Source organism: Felis catus, chromosome B1 (assembly GCF_018350175.1).
Source record: "Felis catus isolate Fca126 chromosome B1, F.catus_Fca126_mat1.0, whole genome shotgun sequence".
Classification (NCBI taxonomy): Eukaryota; Metazoa; Chordata; class Mammalia; order Carnivora; family Felidae; genus Felis; species Felis catus.
Genome location: NC_058371.1, coordinates 147577685 through 147600234, shown reverse-complemented (window position 1 = coordinate 147600234; position 22550 = coordinate 147577685). Strand labels below are relative to the sequence as shown.

Below are 22550 nucleotides of genomic sequence, written 5' to 3'. Positions count from 1 at the left end.
ATTAGAGGGGAGAGGGAGCAACTTGAAGTAAATCAGAAAACACATTCACATTAATTGTTATCTTTATACACTTCAAATTTATACATAACACTTTTTTCCTCCTGGACACCAGAAAGAACACCTGGGTATTCTGGGAGAAGTTTACATTTCTCCAAATCAATTTATGGAAAAAATGTGTTGCTTTCAAATTCCTGCATGATTCTTGTTACAGCTAGTCTAGGATGGCCTGGCTTGTTCATAGTTTCCTTATAAGCAGAACTGCCTCCCACTGTCTAAACCACGTCCACTTCTTTGTTAATTCTGATTGCTTAATACGTTTTAAGTCATCATCCAGACTTTTGGCTAGAAAATGAGCTCCTTGTGAAGGTTCCTTGAGTTCTCTACTTAGAACTGGATTAATTCTGTCCTTTAAAGGTCAGCTCTTCTAGGGAAGAGAGAGTCATGTCTTCCTACCCATAATCACAAAATTCTGTTTACCTTCTGCTGAGGTTGTGGTCCTTCTCCGGAAATTCTTAAATTCACTCCTGAACGGGGCCAGGGTAGGTTTCTGTTCTTGCCGTTGCCCATCTTCTGGGACACAGGTTAGCAGATGAACTGTGACAGCAGCAATAAACACCTCTGAGCTTGCTTGTGACACTGGGACTCCTGGCTGAGCTTGGTGCAAAACTGAGCAGGTATGTTCTTCTGTCACCAGACACTTCTGGGGTGTTGTAGGAGACTGGTTGGACACACAGATTGGACCCAAAGTGACATGAAAGGCAAACTGAGAGTTGACTGTTTAGCCAGGCATGGTGAAGTGTCCTCTCATACATCATCTTTGATTGATAGACAGTGGCTGCTCTGAGGCCAAGTTCAGGCTCAGCAATCATTCGGTTGTGATGATGTGTACGTGATGTGTGCTGTGGGTGCTGGCGGTGGGAGTGGGTATTTTTGTTTTTTTTGAAAAAAAAAAAATCCAAAACACATTCTAACCAGAGGGCAGAATAAAAAAAGAAGAAAAAAAAAATCAAGGCAGATTAGAGGCATTAACTTGGCTTTGATCTACAGGCCTTCTGTTCTGACAAAGGTGATTGGATTAATTTGACAGTTTTTCTTTCTCTCCCTTATTTCCTGTCTCCCTGTCACTCTCTTTCATTTTTCTCCAGGTTCTCTTTTGTGATGAAACTAGGTTAGTTATTACTTAGAATCATAATCTATTCATCTGTAATGCAGGTTGATTTCCTGATGTTTTCTCCCCTCCCATATTAAAGTGAGACTAAAAAGGTTTATTTTCCCCTGTTCTTTTATTGGCTGTTTCCCAGAAAGGTACACCTTTATGTTCTCATTACCAAAGCTACTAAATTCACTGAAGTAACACTTGCAGAACTTTTGGCCTTTTTCTTTCCTACCTTATATATTTTCAACATATAGGGGCTCTTAGGGCCAATATCTGTGAGTACTTTCTTTCTTAGAAGCTAGTCAGGTTTTGCTGGTAAGGGCTGGCAATTTTCAAACTAATTTAAACCTTGTATTTTAGCCTCTATAATGATCATCACCATCCTGTTTTTCAGGTGGGGAACTTGAGACACAGAAAGGGTAATTAACTTGTCTCAGGTCATACAGCATAAAAGTAGCAGAGTTTGGCTCCAAACCTAGGTAGTTTGGTTCCAGAGTCTATATGCTTAATCTCAATGCTATGTCTTCTATTTAGCTCATTTCCCTATTTGATTAAAAGTTATGGGGAAAAAATGAATACCTGACATCCTTCATTAGGGAGACTCTCATTCTGCATATCTTTATGTTAAGAATGATGTTAGAATGGGGAAGGGTATTTGCTGGCTACAGAGTATGCCCTTCCCATAGGTCTGTATTCACAGTACAATTGCTGTGGCCTCTTCTAATTTCTGGGGAACCTTAGGGGAGCAACTGAGGAAAGAAACTTACTGGAGTATCAAGCGAGTTTATGACACAAGATTTTGGAATTTTATCCCAAAGGGGATTGTTATACTGGTCATTCAGAAGCTGTGCTTAGTACATAAGACAAGTTACACATGAGACCCAGAGAGTGTGAACTGGTAGTAATGTCACAGCCTTCTTCCATTCCAGTGTGTGGAAGCCACAGCTAAGTCTGTCTGATAAGCAGTGAGTTGTGCTTTCCTAATTTGAGGATCCTGGATCTCAGAGTACTGCTCCTTGGATCAGAGCTGAGCAGAGATATGTGCTGTGGCTCTGCAGGTAGAGTCTCTTTTCTAATGAGGAGAAAGATTTATTCTTCTCTGTTAGAGGTGGGGACTAACATCACGTTTTTAGAAATGAACAAAAAAATTGATCCTCTAAATGTACATTTTTCCTTTCCAAAAGCTAGTTCTACCTCAGCAATCTTTGATGTTGAACGTTGATGAAAAGTCCATCAAATCTCTGATTGTCTGTTTCAGAACCACTATTGTATAACCACATTTTTAGTAGTCTGAAGTCTTAGACAGATTCCAAATTGTACTCATCACTTCTTACCCACCCCCATCATTTCTTTCATGACTTCCATGATTCTCTAGAATGATTACACTTTCCATTTCTTGGTTGGAAAGGCATTGCAAGTCTTTTTACGTAAAAGTTCTGCAACTTTCATTTTTGTTTCTCACAGAGATGTTAAGAAATTTCACAGTCATTTTTTCTCTAATTACTGAAATTAAATATATTGTATCTTATATTAATATATATCCAACTATCTTATTTGAATGTTCCACAAACACAGAACAGTCTGCAGATATATTTTTTTTGGTTTATGTACTAATTTATTCATTCATTTAAGCAACTAATTATTCACTGAACAATTAATTAGTTAATGTTTGCATCCCTTTCTAGAGATCTAAACTTGATAAGAACAAGGATCTTGTCAAGTTTTTTCCTTTATCTTCAGAGCCTGAAACTAAGCCTATTTAGAGCAAAGACAGTACTCCATAAATACTGCTGAATGAATGCATGAATGAATTGTGCACACTGCAGAACAGATAGAAAAGTGAAAGGAAGAAAATAGAAGCCCTAGAAATAAACTGTATAACATTTAAAAGTTGTATATATAGGCCGTCCTTGCTTTGCGTGGTAGTGCGAGGCCATAAATATGACTATTCAAGCTGAAGTTAATGCAAAACAATCCTAATAATCAATGAGAAAAGCTACTATTTTTCTTTGACCTTTAAAAAATTTTGCCGTGTCAAAATTGAAATCTCTCTTGCTGTTTGTTATAAAGATATAGGAAAATGAAAAAAATAGTAAAAGTAATATTTAGCACACTCTAAGTCATCAGAAGCATTGAGATTAAAGTGTTTTGTTTCTTCTTAAAATCTTCTCAGAAGTAGTTTGAATAGGCTTGCCTTCATCCCATTGTACAACTTATGATATGAAGCAAGCATCTTTTCTGTTCCCAACCGAATTGCATACTCCTCTCTAAGTTTGGATCCGCTTCCAACATTTTCTCCTTTTTGCTTTCCATGTCAAGAAATGTCTCTGAGAGTTCCTTTAATGTGAGTTTTTTTTTTTTTTTTTTTTTTTATGTGTGTGGGTTTTTTGTTTGTTTTCTGTTTTGCTAGCATCACTTCCTCTGGGACATCTTTATTGTTTTGGTTCAGCCACTTTCGTTATTTACATTGTGAAGTTTGTGTGCTGCGCTGTGCGCCTTTTGACTGTGTGTCTAGATTCTCTCACATGTCGATTGGCAGCATTGTCAACCTCCCCATGAGCAGTGTTCTGTCTTCTGTAACCCCTTTTACATTTACACAGATTTCATTTCTACCATATCACTTTTTGTCTGTACTCGACTTTCATCTCTTTTGGCTACTTCCCTCTTTTGGTTATTTATATTATATGAATTTATCATTGAAAGGTAGGAAGGCAACACAGATACACACTTTGCTGCCTGCATATGAACTGGGTACCAGATGGCCAGTGACCAATCACTGGCAGACTTTGCAAAAAGCATTATGATTGGTCACTGATCATGATGTATATATGTTATTTACATAGTAACTTATGGACTGAAGAGCTAGCAGTGAAATTCGTCCTTTGTGCAATTACTCACAGTTAATACACTATGATAACTGAAATTTGAACTGTATTATTGGGGGACTGGTGTTCTTTAACTAAATGGTGGTGCCTGGAATTCACACACACTGGAACCATGAAGAGTGAGGGCTCTCTCAATTCCGGACTTTATTTTGTGGATATATTTGTATTTTTTTCTTTACTAAAGTGGGATCACTTTATTTGCATGATTTTGCAATTTTATTTTTCATTTAATCTTGTATATATGTCAAAAAATAATCTTGACTTCATGTTTTATAACTACATGGTAATTTATTGGATAGTTGTAATACAGTTTATTTAACCAATCCTTTTTGGACATTTAGGCTTTTATTTTTCACAGTTATCAACAGTGTTGCAGTGGATACCTCAGTCTTTGAGATAACAACTATTACTCGGAATGAATGTCTTTTTAGTGGTAGCATTACTGGCTCACGTGATATATATACTTTTAAAACATTTTCATATCCTTTTAAATTTCCCTTCAGAGAGATATTCCCATTTAGGCTTCTACCAGTGACATAAACTGAGAGGTGCTGGTGTACATGTTCTAAATCTCTGGCAACATTGGGATGATCATTTTTGAAAATATTTGCCATTTTCATAGGTAAAACATCTATTCTATTCTATTCTATTCTATTCTATTCTATTCTATTCTATTCTATTCTATTCTATTTTGAGAGAGAGAGCATGCAGGGGAAGGGCAGAGAGAGAGAGGGAGAGAGAGAGAATCCCAAGCAGGCTCTGTACTGACAGCGTGGAGCCTGATGTGGGGCTTGATCATGACCATGAAATCATGACCTGAACCAAAATCAAGAATTGGATGCTTAACTGACTGAGCCACCCAGACACCTCATTACTTTCATAATTAGTTTTGATGACTAGTTAGGTTGAATATTTTCCATGAGTTTATTTGTAGTATTTTCTGATCTGTGGCATTGCATCCTGTCCTATTATAGTAGTTTTCAGATGGTAAGAATTTTCTTTTTTTATTGAGTACATATATTTCTGCAATCTTGTGTATGTGTGTGTGTGTGTGTGTGTGTGTGTGTGCGCGCGCATACACACACATGTATCTGTGTACCTGGACTACATTCACATGGATATACCATTCTTGGCTTTACCCAGGGATTTTAAAGAGTATCTCTGTGCCTTAGTTTTGTAATATGGCCATCAGTTTTCAGATGTTTTCCTTTAAAAAAAAAAAGGGAAAATTAACCACAACCTGAGGGAAGTTCTAGTTAATTTTTTGTTACAAGATTTTCAGGAGATAGGGTCAAAAGGAGCTAGTAGGGCATTCAATTATGTGCTTGAGTGTGTCAGAAAAGTTTTTTTCCTCAGGTGTACAATAGTTTACTTGGGCTTGTTTTTCAAGTGTATTGAAGTGTGACTAAACATTTTTGGGTACTGCCATTATGTAAAGAAGAGGTCCCATCTTGTTAAATATTCCCTCATCAACTTTGCACTTAGCAAGTTACGGGCAGCAAGGATCCTGTGAGGGCATGAGCTTTAGGCATTGGACAGAGGGAGGGTGGGTGGGAGGCAAGGGCCTGGGGTAACTCAGGATTGGAGTGCTCTGTTGCCCCCTCCCATTGCTGTAGAAGAAGTGATTGGCTCAGGCTGGTTTCTGTCTACTAATTTTGGATGGGTCATAAGTGGGGAAGGAGGGAAGGTCATGTGGTTGGACCTCAGCTCATCTGAGGGCTAAAGGTTCTTTGTGACACTCCACACAGAACCGGAGCCCTGTCCTGGAGAGCGGTGGCAAGCTGAGATACAGCTTAGGACTGAAGGAACAGAGAAGGGCTTTGAGTTCTTTCTGTCTTTAGGTTGGGGATAAGGGAGGCCCAGCAAGGAGGATGTCCACGGAAAACATGGCTGGGAAGTCCAATAGCCTTGGGGACAGAGGAAGAGCTCGAAGCTACACTTTCCTCAGGGTTGTCCAGCCAGTGTTTAACCGCAGTATTTTCACTTCCGCAGTCTCTCCTGCTGCAGAACGTATCCGATTCATCTTGGGTGAGGAGGATGACAGCCCCGCACCCCCTCAACTCTTCACCGAACTGGATGAGCTTCTGGCTGTGGATGGGCAGGAGATGGAGTGGAAGGAGACAGCAAGGTGAGGCTTGGCTCGCTGTGCACTGCTGACCTGGGGAATCAAATGCAGGGCAAGATTGTTGTCCGTGAGCATCTTTCTCTCTCCTTCACACTTGGAATAACTGATGAGCATCATGTTGGCTGGGTTAAGGAATGAAAGGATTCTTTTAATTCTCTTTTGTATTGATGTGGATGCAGGACACCCTTTATTTCACTGCTGGAACATTGTTTCATTGATTCGTGTTGTTACAGTTTTAACCTTTATAAGGAATTAGAAGTAAACCTCCATTCGTATACTGTTTAATAGTAAAGTGTCTTAGATAAACTCAAGCACCCTAACATGATAGGCTAGAGATATGTGTCCACAGTCTCCACATGCTAGGGTATCTTGTGAAATCACGTCTGATTTTTTTGTCTATTCCCAGTTAGGAGGGAGGTTGCAAAGACAATGACTGTTTATCCACAAACTTGCCATTATTCCAAGTGAAAATATATTATCTTTTAAGTATCCAACAAAAAGCCAAGTAGAACGTTCACTCGAATTGGAAGTTTAGAGACCTGAGTTCAATTTCAGATTTCTCACCTGTTAGCTGCCCAGTACTCAGTTTCTCAGAACTTTGATTTCATCATCAATAAAATGATCTACTACATATAATATATATGAACGCAATGTAAGATAGATAATATATGTAAGTGTAATACTACTTAATATTTGTCTAATTATAGCATGGATATTTATATACATGTCTATATACGTGTATACATATGGAAATATTTTGTAAATTGTTAAGCACTACCGATACATCTAAGGCTTCATTTGTCTCATGATAATAGAGCTTTACTTTTTTTCTGGATGTAGACTCCGTTATATTCTCCACGCTGTAATTCTAGGATATACAGCAATTATATAATATAAAAACTTAGATATAATGCAGTTATTGGTCTCTCACTGTCATAGTCACATGGAGATTCAATATATTTCACTTTCACAAGAAAAATATTGTTAAGACATGCCTTTTATAGTCTGTAATTTAATTCAAATCAGTTAACTTCAGCCCGTGTTTTTTTGAATGCATAGTATATGTCAGGCACTCATGAAGTACTGGGAAAAAAGAAGTGAGCAAAAGAAGCTCACACATAGGTCACTGTATCTTACTGAAGAGTCTCAAGTGTGTTCAGTATAATCAGAAGTGAGGCAGGTCAAATCATTATCATGGCTTTGGGTTTATTTATTTATTTTTTTTCAGCTTTTCATAATCTATTTATTTATTTATTTATTTATTTATTTATTTATTTATTTATTTATTTATTTTTTATATGAAATTTATTGACAAATTGGTTTCCATACAACACCCAGTGCTCATCCCAAAATGTGCCCTCCTCAATACCCATCACCCACCCTCTCCTCCCACCCACCCCCCATCAACCCTCAGTTTGTTCTCAGTTTTTAACAGTCTCTTATGCTTTGGCTCTCTCCCACTCTAACCTCTTTTTTTTTTTTTTTTCCTTCCCCTCCCCCATGGGTTCCTGTTAAGTTTCTCAGGATCCACATAAGAGTGAAACCATATGGTATCTGTCTTTCTCTGTATGGCTTGTTTCACTTAGCATCACACTCTCCAGTTCCATCCACGTTTCTACAAAAGGCCATATTTCATTTTTTCTCATTGCCACGTAGCATTCCATTGTGTATAGAAACCACAATTTCTTTATCCATTCATCAGTTGATGGACATTTAGGCTCTTTCCATAATTTGGCTATTGTTGAGAGTGCTGCTATAAACATTGGGGTACAAGTGCCCCTATGCATCAGTACTCCTGTATCCCTTGGGTAAATTCCTAGCAGTGCTATTGCTGGGTCATAGGGTAGGTCTATTTTTAATTTTCTGAGGAACCTCCACACTGCTTTCCAGAGCGGCTGCACCGATTTGCATTCCCACCAACAGTGCAAGAAGATTCCCGTTTCTCCACATCCTCTCCAGCATCTATAGTCTCCTGATTTGTTCATTTTGGCCACTCTGACTGGCGTGAGGTGATACCTGAGTGTGGTTTTGATTTGTATTTCCCTGATAAGGAGCGACGCTGAACATCTTTTCATGTGCCTGTTGGCCATCCGGATGTCTTCTTTAGAGAAGTGTCTATTCATGTTTTCTGCCCATTTCTTCACTGGGGCTTTGGGTTTAAAAAAAAGCAAAATAAGTGAAAGTCTTCTACAGATGTAGATGGAAAAGAGATTTATGTCTGCTGTTCTGGTTCTTGTTAGGTCATTCTAGAATCAGAAAGAAATATATTTTTTATCATCTATGATCAGTAAAAGTTGATGAGATATAAAGAACCACTAACCCAATAGTCTTTCCTTTACTGGATGAGGTTCTTTTGGGAGTTAAAGGAAGAACATTTATTTTCTGGGGTCTGCACCCAATATGGGGCTAGAACTCATGACCCCAAGATCTAGAGTCCCATGCTCTTCTGACTGAGCCAGCCAGGCACCTTATTTCTGGGGCATGTCTTAAAAGCTTCATGCATCATATCATTTGTAATCAAGTGTTCATCAAGTTCACTGGATTTTTTTGGTAATTTTTGTTTAGTTACTGAGACTTGTGCTCTGTAGGTTTATGGATTTATTATTTCTGTTGTAAAGTACTTTTTTAAAAAAATTTTTTACATTTATTTTTTGAGAGACAGAGAGAGACAGAGCACAAGTTGGGTAGAGAGAGGAGACACCAAATCTGAAGCAGGCTCCAGGCTCTGAGCCGTCAGCACAGAGCCCGATGCAGGGCTTGAACTCACAAACTGTGAGATCATGACCTGAGCCAAAGTCGGACACTTAACCAGGCGCCCCTGTTGTAAAGTACTTTTGAATGTCTTCAGCCATTTAGGATTTTTAATAGTAGAAAAGCTTTATAAATTAATTCATTTGATAATGGTAGAGAAGCTTTTATTTCTCACCAAGAATTTCTAGGTAGTTTATCCATGTGGAAACAATCTGCTTTAAAAAAAATTCAGTAGAAAAAAAAAAGTAGAGTAGAATCCATGGATGATCTCTTATCTTCCATAATTTAAACTGTGCTCAGAAAAAAAAAATCATTACATTTTGCTCCTGGCCCTCCTAGTAGCATTAAGGAAAGAGACCTCATCTTAAGTATGTTATTTTCCATTTGCTGGATAACTGTCTTTCTAACATACAGACACTTAAAGCAAGTGTGCTTGTTTGAACTCTTCTGTTAATATTTTCTCCTTATTAAAAAGCTGCCTGTAGCACATTTCTACTTCTCCACCTCTTACGCTCCCTGTTGAAGCTCTTCATTCTTGGTTTTTCAGGACCTCTTTCCATGATACAGTAACTCTCTCTCATTCCTTTCTCTCAGTACCTATAACCTGGGTATTAAAAGTCCTACATAAACCTTGGGTTCATAAAACATCCTCCAAAAGAAGGCCTTCAAATTGGAACCTTTTACTAGTATCTCCATTTAATTTTTTCTTTTCCTTCTTTCTAGGAGAAAAAAAAACATAGTAAGAATTGTACTGGCGCAGCCTGAATTAAGTGTTGGGGAGATTTTGGTCTAGTCTTACCTTTGGTGCTAATGGGCTACTTAGCTTTGGGCCAGTCATGTACTCATGGAGTCTTCCCGAGCTTGAGTGCTCTGTTGTATCAACTGAGGGTGATACTGCGTTGCACCTCTCTAACTTCATGCATATCTCATAGCTCTACAATTCCATCCCTGTGTGTATACTGGTATAGTCAGTTGTGACCAGAAGAGCTACTGTTATTCTTATTCTCATCTTGAAATTCCTGTGTGAGTACCTATCAGAGAGTAGACTTCAGGTGTAGCTTTCTGCTTTTTCTTTCAGTCAAAGACAGGCTCTATTTTATATGACCTCTGGTCTCAGAAAGGAGGAGGTAACAGTTCACTGTGTAGGTAATTCAACGTTAAGTGAAATGGACACTGTACTTTCGTTTAAGATTCTTAAAGATTCAGATAATTTTGAATACTTTACCATCTTTAAGGACTTATTTCCTTGAGAACACAGGTGTCATTTTGGGTGATGTCATCAGTCCCTGAGAGACTGTACTGCTGGAGAGAATGTGTGGTGGGAGTACACCATGTGTTGTTGGTGGGAGGGGGGTGCTTTCCAGGAAGAAATAGACTTACACTAGTCTACACTCTATAACTTCTTTACATTGTTTTTAATGTTTAGTTTTGAGAGACACACACACAGAGCGTGAATGGAGGAGGGGCAGCGAGAGCAAGGGAGATGCAGAATCTGAAGCAGGCTGCAGGGTCTGAGCTGTCAGCACAGAATCCAACGTGGGGCTCTAACCAACAAGCTGTGAAATCATGACCTGAGCCGAAGTCAGATGCTTAACTGTCTGAGCCACCCAGGTGCCCCTATACTCTATAACTTCTGTATAGGACTTGCCACAATTAATATTGGTTAATTTTTTAAAAATGCTTATTTATTTATTTTGAGGGAGAGAGAGAGACAGAGAGACAGAGAGAGAAAGAGAGAAAACGCATGCATGAGCAGTGGAGTGGCGGAGAGAGAGGATTCCAAGCAGGCTCTGCACTGTCAGCACAGAGCCAGACATGGGGCTGGATCTCATGAACTGTGAGATCATAATTTGAACCGAAATCAAGAGTCAGATGCTTAACTGACTGAGCCACCCAGACGCCTCACTATTGGTTAATTAAATGTAGATATGATATTATTGTTTACATTTTGTCTTCTTCATTACACCAATTCATCTGAAAGCAGGGACCACCATGTCTATCTTTCACTACTGTATTCCCAGTGCCTCACTGTGCCTGGTACCATAATAGGTGCTCAGTCATATTTTTTTAAGTGTGATTAGTTGAGAACCGATTGTCTTTAGAAACAACTGTTCTAAATATAATACTTTCTTAGAAATATTACTTGACCAAAGTTGGAGTTCTGTGATGTCTTCTCTTTCTGACTGATGAACAGCTGAATGACAGACCCAAGGTACCTAGCACACCATTGATAAAACTCAGAAGAGGACCTATGTTTAAGTTTCAAACTAATTCATCAGTATGCTGATGCCATCTGCCTTAAGTTCTCTAGCCCAGATTCTTTCCTTATATGACTGAAAACAACTAATTGGATGGCTAATCCCCTTCTCAAAATAACGTGTCTAATATTGAGCTGCTAATCTTCCTGCCTCAGATCTGCTTCTCCTACAGAGTTTTGCACTGCAGTGAACAACTCCATTCTTCTAGTTACCCAAGCCGGAAACATTGGAGTCTTCCTTGTCTTCTGTCTTTCTCTACACCCCTTACTTGATCCGTTGGCAACTCCTATTAATTTTACCCTCCAAGATATCGAGATACTCAGAATCTCACCACATCTCACATTCAGCACTGCCGCAACCCAGGTCCTAGCCACCATCATTTCTCATCTAGATTACTGCACATGCTTCCTAATTAGTCCATCTCTTTGCACCTGCCCTTATCTCCCTCATGAACAATCCACAATGATATCTTTGACCTCATCTCCTGCTTCTCTCCCCTGTTCACTCGCTGTCCAGTCATGTTCCTGTGTCAGGGACATCACACTTGCTGTTCTCTCTGTCTGAAGTGCTCACCTTGCTGCAACCCCAGTTATCTACATGGCTCATTTCCTCACCTCCTTCAGGTATTTATTCAAATATTATCTTCTCAGTGGCTACCCCATCTAAAGTTGAAACCTTCCCCCAACACTCCATAACCTCCATCCTCTGTTATTTTGTCCTTGGCACTTACCACCATTTAGCATATTGCATATCTTATTATTTTCTCTTCCCAATAAAATTAAAGTTCTACGAGGGCAGGAATTTTTTTTTTTTTTTTTTTTTTTGTTCACCACTATATTTCTAGTCTACAACTACCTGGGATACTATCCATAGTCAAGAAATATGTTCTAACAGAATGAAGGAATGGAGAAATAGTACCTTGATTCTTAGTAGTCCGCTCCACCCAGATCCTGTTGGGAGGCTGGAAGGTGATTGTACCTCCAGAAATGATTCAGATTTTTAGTAATCTTTAGTTCTTGGAACATTTTCTGCTTCAGAATGTTTTTGCAGTAATTTCTGACCACCATTTATGATGTCCAGTTTCCAGATGTGATAGGAGATTTTCCTCCATTAAAAGCTCTCAAATGTCTCAGACTAATAAAAGTTTAGTATTTAGAAGGGATTCATTTTATATCTGAAAATGTTCTATGAATATTTTTCTGGCTGACTTATAAAATTGAGATCTTTGCCTTCTGTGGAGACCCCAATTCATAGACTTACTTTATTCCATAGAGAACTAACCCACTAGACTTCTCTAGCTTAATGCAGTTTCTACTGTGAGCCCATACACTCAGAAAACACAATACTATCCTTTGTAATGCTCTTTACTTTCTAGTTGGCTAATGATTGGATTTGACCAAAAATATCCTATATGGATTCCCAGCACTACAGCATATTCAGTATTAGTCAGGAAGTTCAGGTTAAGCTCTGTGTCTCAGAAAATAAAGAGAATGGTTTCAGTAGTAGGAAAATTATCCCAATTTAACTTCTGGAAGGCACAGTAGCCACAAGGGAAGTCTTTCTTTATATGAAGTTTGAAGCACAGCCAACTCTTCCACCCCCCCCCTTTTTTTTTTAACATCTTTCCCCTACTTTTCCCTTTCCTAAAAATTAAAAACTTTGAATTTTTACTGGTTCTTCTAACATAGAGCACAAATGAAGACTGTGCAAAGGATAGAATGATTAGACCTGAGAAATTGTATATGACCAGTGGAATGCAGAGAATACTCTTTTTTGAAGGGTATTCGTGTATTCCTGAGTGTTAGGTCATTCGAGTACTGACCTTTAGTAATATGGCAGTAATTAGAATGGATTATTTGGTATTAGTGAAGAACCCTATGCTCATTATTAAGACTTTCAAGGTGGCTAGGCATTAGCTAATAAGTTCATGATACAAACTGGCAAAAGAATAAGCCATGGTCTACCTTTGGTGTTGGCCCAAAGCCAGGAAGAAGGGCTACTGCTATCTCCTACCACCCCAAGTTCTTTCTTTCTTTTAAATGTTTATTTTTGAGAGAGAGAGAGAGAGAGAACATGTTTTCGAGGGGGAGCGGGAGGGGAAGGATCAGAGAGAGAGGGAGACAGAGGATCTAAAGCAAGCTCTGCACTAACAGCAGAGAGCCCGGCATAGGGTTTGAACTCACAAATGTGAGATCATGACCTGAGCCAAAGCTGGATGCTTAACCAACTGAGCCACCCAGGCACCCCTCACATTCTTTATTTCTTTGAGACAATGACGTCTCTGCAAAAATGGTTATTGGCTTTCAGTTTTCCTTCAGGGAATATTCATATGGGTAATGTTGGACTTCACTGTTATGAGAATATATGTTAAAGACCAGTTTCCCAGTGTGATTCAGTTTTTGCTGCCAAACCTGGGTAAAAAGGAAAGCCATCACAAGTTTCAACAAGAAAGCCAGCCAACAGAGGAAAAGGGTATTGATGTTTTACTTCCAGTGGGACAGCACAAATGAACACCCATTTGTGTTTCTACTTGGCATACTGACTCAGCCTATCTTTGGAAAACCTGATTATAGGGCATGGCCATCAAGCATAGATATGTGCACTTACTATGCGGGTGTGGAGAGAGACTGCTCTCTTCCCAGTATATACTGACTTCTCTGTCTTTTCTCTACTGGATTACTTTGGAACATTCCATTTCAGAACAAGTTTATTTCTTCTGTAACAAGAAGGCTGAAGGAAAAGGAATCTAATCATCTGTGTAATTGTAGTTACATATACTGTTTGCAGTAACTTTCACAGTTGATCTAGAAATTTAAGAGGTCTCCTTAAAAACATAATTTATCCCAGATACACACTAGCCTTGGCTTCTTTGGTGTAATGAGGCACTTATTAGTTAGCAAGAAATTTATTATTTTAATAGTCTTATATAGTCGGATTATATTCTAGGACAAAGGTCACATCTATTTTCCACTGTTAAATTGGCATGCATGTAAGTTAGAGGTCTTGTCTTTTCTTAATTACATTTAATCATATGATTGGAAAGTTGCAAAATTCAGTGATTCCCAGTGGGCCTTCTCTTTTCTTCAATAAACGAGAGAGATACTGTTTGGTTGGCAGTCACTCAAAGTACATTCAACTGAGTGTACTTTCTCCTCCTCCTTCTTCTTCATCTTCTTCATCTTCTTTCTCTTCCAACCTTGGAATAAATAAACTTTACCTAAGAAACTCTTCCTGCAAGGTTACAACAGTTTTGTAATTGCAAGCATTTAAAAATCTAACTTCTGAAATAAATTTTCCTATAACATGTCAAGTACCAAGACAAAAGGAAAAGTAGGAAACTTTATTGCAAATATATTGTTATGCACAGTTACTATGAAGGGTGGATAGTAGCTTATAGTACATTTTATAATAAAAATGTCTGTTTTTTTTTAAAAAATGTAATTACATAGTTCTGGGACACCTTAACAAATTCATTGGCATTCGGATAGGCTGAACTTTGGCACCTTTGCCCTAGCCTTTTCTTTAATGGGTTCTGATTTGAATTGAGTAGTTTTCAGTTTTTTTTTTTTTTTTCCCAAATTTGTCCTTGATAATGTGAAGAGGATAGACATAACATGTGTAGTTTCTGGAATGAAACTATATGCGAACAATCTGTTTAAATGGGCAAACTATTACTTTATGTCTGAAGGCATATGTTGGAAATATACTCGATTCCTTGAACAATCAGAACAATAGATTTTGAAGGAATTTAATAGTCATTATCCTAGAGTTTTCCTTATGTCCTTAGCTATGCTATGATATGACATCATCACAGCATTTAATATTTAACTGAACTCAAAGTGGAGTAGAAGCTAAACTGAACTATGAGATCATACTTATCCCTTAGGAACATAGATTCTAGGGAACTGGCTAGTTTTGAGATTTTACATTTTCATTCATTTGTGATTAAATCTTGACCTAAAGGGCTGGTGTATTCCGGGAGGGTGACTAATGCTATTCCATAAATCCCAGCTGGTTGGGATTTATGATTCTAAATGTACTTTTAAAACTTGTTTAAAGTCATATTTAAGTCTAATCAGGTGACCTACAACACAAACTGTGGAGAGGAGTGAAATAAAAGATTGGTCACAAAAGAGTGCACGGGTTTTGATCCTTTTTTTTTTGTTTGTTTTAAGAAATTTTTATTAAACTTATATCATCCATTTCTCCTATCCTTCACTTCCCACCTCTGACAACTCCCAATCTATTGTCTGTATTTATGAGCTTGGTTATTTATTTATATTAATATTAATATTTATATTTATTTATATTTATATATTTATGATTCTACATATAAGAGATATCATACCATATGATACCATATGGTAAGATATGCCATATGATATAAGAGATATCGTATGGTATTTGTCTATCTCTGTCTGACTTCACTTAGCAAAGTGCTATTGAGGTCCATCCATGTTGTCTCAAATGGCAAGATTTCATTATTTTTATGGATGAATAATGTTCCATTATATATTATATATTATATTTATATCATGTATATATGATATTACCACAGTTTCATATGTACAGAATCATATATCACTATTATATGTATATTTGTACCTTGTATCATGTATCCCAATTTCTATTATCTTGGTTACTATAAATAATGCTGCAATTAACATAGGGGTGCATATAAAAAAATAAACTTACATAGTTTGGACAGTTGAGAATGATGGCAGAAAAGAGCCACTGTCACATTGTATGTATTTGGCAATACAGATCTATGGCAACTGATAGGAAGAGGGACTCATTCAATAAAAATAAGAGGGAATTGAGGGCTGTCTAAAACACTTCCCTTTACTGAGTCCCCTTTACTGAGTTTCTAGCTGGCTTTTGTTATTTATCTTGGGTTTACATCCCATGACCAAAGATTCTCTCCCTCAGCTACTAAGAATTCTCTTAGGAATAAAAACAAGGAATCACTCCTATAGATAACATCCTTATATGTAATTCTGACACGGTTTTATATACTAGGGAGTCTTTTAATATACTAGAGCCTTAGCTTGGGTAATAAATCATAACATCAAATGTAAATATGATTCACTATAATATACACCTGAAATTATTAGGATATTTTATGCCAATTATACTTCAATAAAAATACTCTTCAAAATTATTTTAAGTTTTTATTTTAATTTCAGTTAGTTAACATACAGTGTTATATTAGTTTCAGGTGTACAATATAGTGATTCAGCACTTCCATGCATCACCCTGTGCTCATCATGACAGGTGCATTCCTTAATCCCCATCACCTGTTTAACCCAACCCTCCATCCCCTTTTCAAAATTATTTTAAAAATGTAAGTATGATTTATATAACACGTATCAACAAACATAGTTAAAGATTGTGTGAGCAAGCCTGAAAAGATAATATACCTAAAGTTAACCAATGTAATATACTCTATAAAATGATTACTTTTGAAATAACCCAATTACCTTTTATCTTTTAGGCAAATCCATAGGATTCTATAAGAGTGTGATGTAAAATTGTCATTTTTCTTTCATTCTTTCTATTTATGTAGTACTAATAGCAACTTAAGGGAAGAACTATTAAGTTAATTACACACACACACAACACATACACATGAATATTAAAGGTTCTTGTATTCTGTCTTGGAATGTTTCACAACTACTTTTATGGAAAGAAACAAGGCCCAGTTCTGAAGTTTTAGAACTTTAGTGGTGATGTGGGCTTTTTAACTTGTGAGGAAAATAGGTAAAAATCTCCACTGTTTACATTTATGGGGGATACAGAGGAAAGGGAGAGGGTCTTGGAATTGAGGGTGAGGTTGGAGATAAGGTTACCATTGACATGTGGGAGTTCTCTGGCTAGGAGGGACTTGCTGAGAGGAATAGAGACAGGGAGTCTTTGGATATGGCTAAAATACTTGTGAATCATGTGAGTATTGGGCTTGATTAAAATTCTAAATTTTCTCTGACTCTGTGGTTGATCTCTTGATCTGTTTTCACTCCTGGTTCTACTAATGTGTTTTTTTTCCTCCTCTGGGGGGTGGTGAGCAGTCTATAAATAATACCTTATGTAGAGCTTCCTCTGATCTCTGCCCTTTGTTCTCATCTTTAGTGTGCTAGGTGAGCGTTTAGTTTTTTTCTAGGAAAACATTTTTCAATCATTAAACCTTTGGGTGAAGAATGTAGAAAAACAGTTTTTTTTAACCCCCTCTTTATCTTTTTCAATATCTTTCAGAAGGTTTGAATTGAGAGAAAGAAGCATTTTTCTTTGGGTCATAATGAATAGCAAACTGACGATGCTTTCATGTTCTCCTTTACCAGTGTAGAAAAAGTCTGTATGTGTAATATGTGGGATATACAGATGGTCAAATGTGTTTTGCTTTCATTTCCATTAAACTTTTAAAAAGTTGCTTGTATATTGCAAAGTTATCAAAATATCTAGGAGTCTTAGAAAGACAGTGGGTTGTTTGTTCCATTGCTAAGGTTTATAGGAGATCTATTATTATCAGAATAGATGTGTTCACTGAACTTGTGTATTTTTAAACATGTGGAGCCAGACTTGAAGAGAAAAGCTTCCATTAGAATCTCAATGAGAAGGGAACATGTGTCAGCAGAGAAATACAAAGTAAGACATAGCAACACATGCTGGCCCTCTTTAAGTATTAAAGGGGAATTTTATATTCATCCGACCACTTCATACACCATATTTTTCAAATAATTAAGATAAATACTGGTTCATAATTGATATTTCACCTTATAGAAACTTGACTTGTGAAGTCACAACAGAATTCTCACAACAGTGGTTATTTTTACATAGTGTAGGCTTTCATGGAGAATTTTGAAATGCACATTTTCCTATGTTATTTTAAAAATCTAGTAAAATAATCATTCTTAAGGATTTCATGGTTATGTATAGAAAGGTGGGAAACCAAGGATGCTCTTAGATCCCTTTGGTTTATCTTCTTTCCCTCTAACGCCATGTGAAGGAGCAGTCTAATGACTCTGGTGTATTCATAAAGGTAATGCAATTAACGATATAATAAGCTTTTAAGACTCCATCAAAGGAGACATTTTGGAAGTGCTGGTGGGGGTGGAGATGGAGGGGTTGATGTAGCTATTTCCAGAGAAGGTTAGAATACTTTTAATTGCTGCTCACTAATCTCATGTTCCTAGGTGGATTAAATTTGAAGAAAAAGTGGAACAGGGTGGGGAAAGATGGAGCAAGCCCCATGTGGCCACATTGTCCCTTCACAGCTTATTTGAGCTGAGGACATGTATGGAGAAAGGATCCATCATGCTTGACAGGGAGGCTTCTTCTCTTCCACAGTTGGTGGGTAAGTATGTTGTTTAAAGTTTTTAGCTCTACCAACCTGTCCATGGGTGTCCATTAATGCGGTTGAATTCTATAACATTTATTTTCTCTCTTTTTTTATACTATAAAACTAGTAAGGTTTGTTGCAGGTTTGGAAAATATAGGCAGATATTGAGAAGAAAATAAAAAATCATCCATCGTGCCTCCATAGCCATCGTTAGCATTTTGGCATGTTTCTATCCAGTTTTTATTTCTCAGTCTTCTCTTTTATGCTTTTAATTTTTCACATTATTTTTATTGGGATCAAAATGTGTATGTACAGATCTTCATTCACTTCCCTCGCTTATTAGTGGAAGGTTAATATTTAGAATGGAGGCTCCCTGCTCCTATCCTTGGTTATATTGGACTGGAAGTATGGAGACTAGATTTCTAGAACTCTGACCTTAGACATTGCACTGAGCTTCTCTGGGCCTCAGTTTCATCCTCCGTAAAATAGGGTTTATGTCCTATGTCAGAAGGAAAATAGTCTAGTTGCTGGGTTGGGACTAATTTTGTAGGTGGAAGTCAAGATCCTTTAACTATATGTAAGAAAGGTTGTGGGGAGCAAGGAGCCAGCAGCCGCATGTACTAGCCACATGGGCTAGTGACTGGTCCTGTCACATTGGTGCTGAGTATCATTTATACACCCACCAGCAAGTCACTGAACCTCCTGGTGCATTGGTATCTTTTGCGATTAGTGCTGTGTAGTGAATGTTAACTCATCATTGAACGCCTTGAGCACACATCACTACATTCCAAACAGTAGTAATTGTTTTCATTTTCTAACAAAAGCCTGGCCTAAACTGCCTTATTACCCTACAGATCTAGGGGTACTGAAGATCATGTTTTTCTCAAAATGAGATACAGGGGCTCTGTTTGTCATTCCCAGGAAAATTCAATAACTAGATGTCCTCTGGACCTATATGGATGACTACACTTTTCCAAGTGGGCTGCAGGGTGCCTCATTTGGGATTATGGGGAAGACAGCATGGATTGTGGCCCCACAGAAAGTGACCAGTATAAAATTCTTGTATATCAGACTCACCACAAAATTTCTTTGAATATCTGTAGCCAAAAGGCTTGTCTATGGCATCTCTGTTGTTGTTGTTTTTTAGCAAGATAGTAGGAAAGCTATAGCATTTGTATTGGAAGAAAAGGTTAGTTGTCAAATGAGGCATATATCTTACTGATGTATATGTATCTGATTCTTCTTCAGAGAGCTTGTTAGCTCCATTTGCAAAGAAGTCCCACACTTTTCATGAACCTGAGACACTTTAAGGTACACGTGGAGAAGGGGGAAGTGTAAATATGTCTTCATATGGGGTGGCCAGAATTAATTAGTTCCTGCATTTATTCAGCAGTGGTGCATGAACTTCTACAGTATGCCAGACACTATTCTAGGCCCTGGAATTACGTTTGCAAATCTCTCACTTTGTACATGAGATAAGTTACAAATCCACATCCACAGAGGTTAGAAAATAATGTAGGAAATAATGCTGCATGTGGAATTTTTCACATATGACCAGGCAAGTGAGGCTGAAAATGGTTATCTGGAGAGATCTTGGATTTTTGTACCCAGGGAACAAGAGCCTGTCTACAAAGACAGAAGCAAACAGAAGGGATGGTTTTCTGGGTGATTTGTTTTGCTGCAAGGGAGATTGTTACTCAAAAAAATATCATGGTTAGCAAAAATCCGTCCAGTTTTTGAGTGAGAACTGCAATTTCTGTGTTTTCAGACTTTAAGAACTAATCTGGAGCAAAGATGTCTGAAATTAGACAAGTTGAAAAAATAAGTCAGAATGCATAGATGCTGGATAAAATGGGAATTAAACTTGTGGCTAGGCAATATATATAGTCTCGGAGGAGAATGTGTGTTATGGTTTAAGGGTCACTAGAAAGTTTCCAGTAAGTAAGAAAGTAAGTCCTACAGTAGAACTTGGGCTTTTCTATAAAACTGTCTTCAGGATCTTTAGTACTAGAAGGAACCATCCTAAGGAGCTTCTGATCTTTGGCAACTGACTGATCTTTTCCATGCAGTTGGAGACAGAATCCCATATTATATTGGAGCCTTGTTTAGCCACTGGCCAAAGAAAGAGGTTCTGGTATTCACTAGACTTAAGGAAGATTCATTAAGCATTTTATGTTCTCACTTTAGTTTTCCATGACTTTTTATTATCAGTTGTGGACTTTTTCCCTAACCACCATCTGTTTACTTTTAAAAATTGTCATTAAATTGTAAAATTAGGCACCACCATGTCACTTTGAAGTACCATCACTCATTCTGGAGCTGATAATACAGAAAAGCAATCCAGAGGCAAATAACATACATTACCAGCAAAAGAAAGGAGGGAGGGAGGAAGGGAAGGAAGGAAGGGAGGAAGGGAGAAAGGGAGGGAGGGGGGAAGAAAAGGATCAAATTGGCAGGGGTGGAGGAAGAGTGTGTTTGGAAGAGTGTCCCTGGCTGAAAAAAAATATTTAAAAATCCTCAAAGAATCAAAACATTACAGAGGGTTAAACAGCATGAAGAAAAAAGCGCCCTAATTTCGCTCTAAATGACAGAGGATGGCACAGTAACTTGAAGAATTATTGCCATTATTTGGTTATTAAAACATCCTTTTCTAGCAGAAGGTGAAGCCGCTGTTTTGTTCTGCGTTGTGCTGATAATTCAAAGTTGTGAATTATGTACAGTTCAGTCTCTAAGATGCATCTCCCCTCCTCCCCTTATCTCCACAAAGGAGAAGTGAAAGAAATAATAGTGGGTGTGATTATATCAAACAAACAATAGCATGATTTTTATCTTTCTTTGCAGTCCACCTGCTCCTTCTTCTCAGTGGCCTGCTTCTGAGAGGCATCCTCCCTCTGCAGGTGCAAAGCTATCACCATGTGACTGTTTAAGCAGGTGTCACTTCTCATACTTACACACAGCATTCAGCCTCGTTCTGATTCTCCTCAGGACCTCTCCTTGTTTTCTTCATGGAGAACCCCTTTGAATGCTAAGAAAAATACTTGCCTTTAAAATAATTAAAGGATAAAACATTACATGGATTATTTTGATAGCTTGATTATTACTCTCATCATTATAGTCCTACAATGAAAGAGTGTCATTCCCACATGAAGGCAACTGCATGAGGATTTTCCTACCCTCCTAAGTTAAAAAAAAATCATAAGCCATTTCAGGTATTGTATTATGATGGGAAATGGATTAGGAAAATGTAGCTCTATCTATTTTTGGAGTTCTCGTTTTTATATTTAAAGGCATTGCTGGGCTGTACGTGTTGGCAGATGTGTTAGTCATGTCGTTCCTTGCTTTTAACACCTTTTAGATTTTCAAAATGGCAATGTATTTTTTATCACAAAAGCAATACATGTTCATTGTGAAATAATCCAGAAAAATAGAACACACAAAAATCAAAATACCACCATTCACAGCAGTTTTTGTACATCTCCGTTTACGCCTATGAAATTTATTTTACTAATGGGATCATACTGTAACACTTTAATCTGCCCTTTTTAACTTAAAAACTTAACACGAATTTCTTTCCATGTGATTAAATATATATGTGAACCTGATTTTGATGTCTGCAAAATATTTAATAATCTATTATTGGGCATTTAAGTTGCCTTCACATTTTTATTGTAATGAATAAGCGAACATTTTGTTATAGTTGCGTGAAATTGTTTATTTTTTAGTACAGATTTCTAATGGTGAAATATTCAGAGAGTTTGAATGTATGGAAGGGTTTTGTTCACGTATTTGCTGAGTGGCCTTCAAGAAAGGTTGTACTAGTTATTACCATCACCCTCAGGATGTGGAATATTCCCTGTGGCACCCACTTTTCACATTCATATATACATTTGGCCACTTTGGTAGATTAGTAAAATCTCATAATTGGTTATATTTATAAATTACCTTTGTTAGTCTTGAAGTTTAATGTTTCTTGGACCTTGTATTTCATTTGAAAATGTTTATCAGGGTGCCTGGGTGGCTCAGTCAGTTAAGCATCTGACTC

The 22550-nt window shown here is 37.5% G+C and overlaps 1 protein-coding gene and 1 pseudogene across 5 annotated transcripts in view; one reads left to right on the top strand and one right to left on the bottom strand.

Moving 5' to 3' along the window:
- Positions 1–22550, top strand: part of SLC4A4 (solute carrier family 4 member 4) — a 351984-nt gene that overhangs the window by 133428 nt on the left and 196006 nt on the right. For all 5 annotated transcript variants that reach the window (XM_023253060.2, XM_019829398.3, XM_019829396.3 and 2 more), the window contains exons 4-5: positions 6034–6169; positions 18363–18523. In XM_023253060.2, the coding sequence (XP_023108828.1) occupies positions 6034–6169; positions 18363–18523 (297 nt within the window). The remainder of the gene's footprint in view (positions 1–6033; positions 6170–18362; positions 18524–22550) is intronic.
- LOC102899868 lies at positions 51–582 on the bottom strand (annotated as a pseudogene).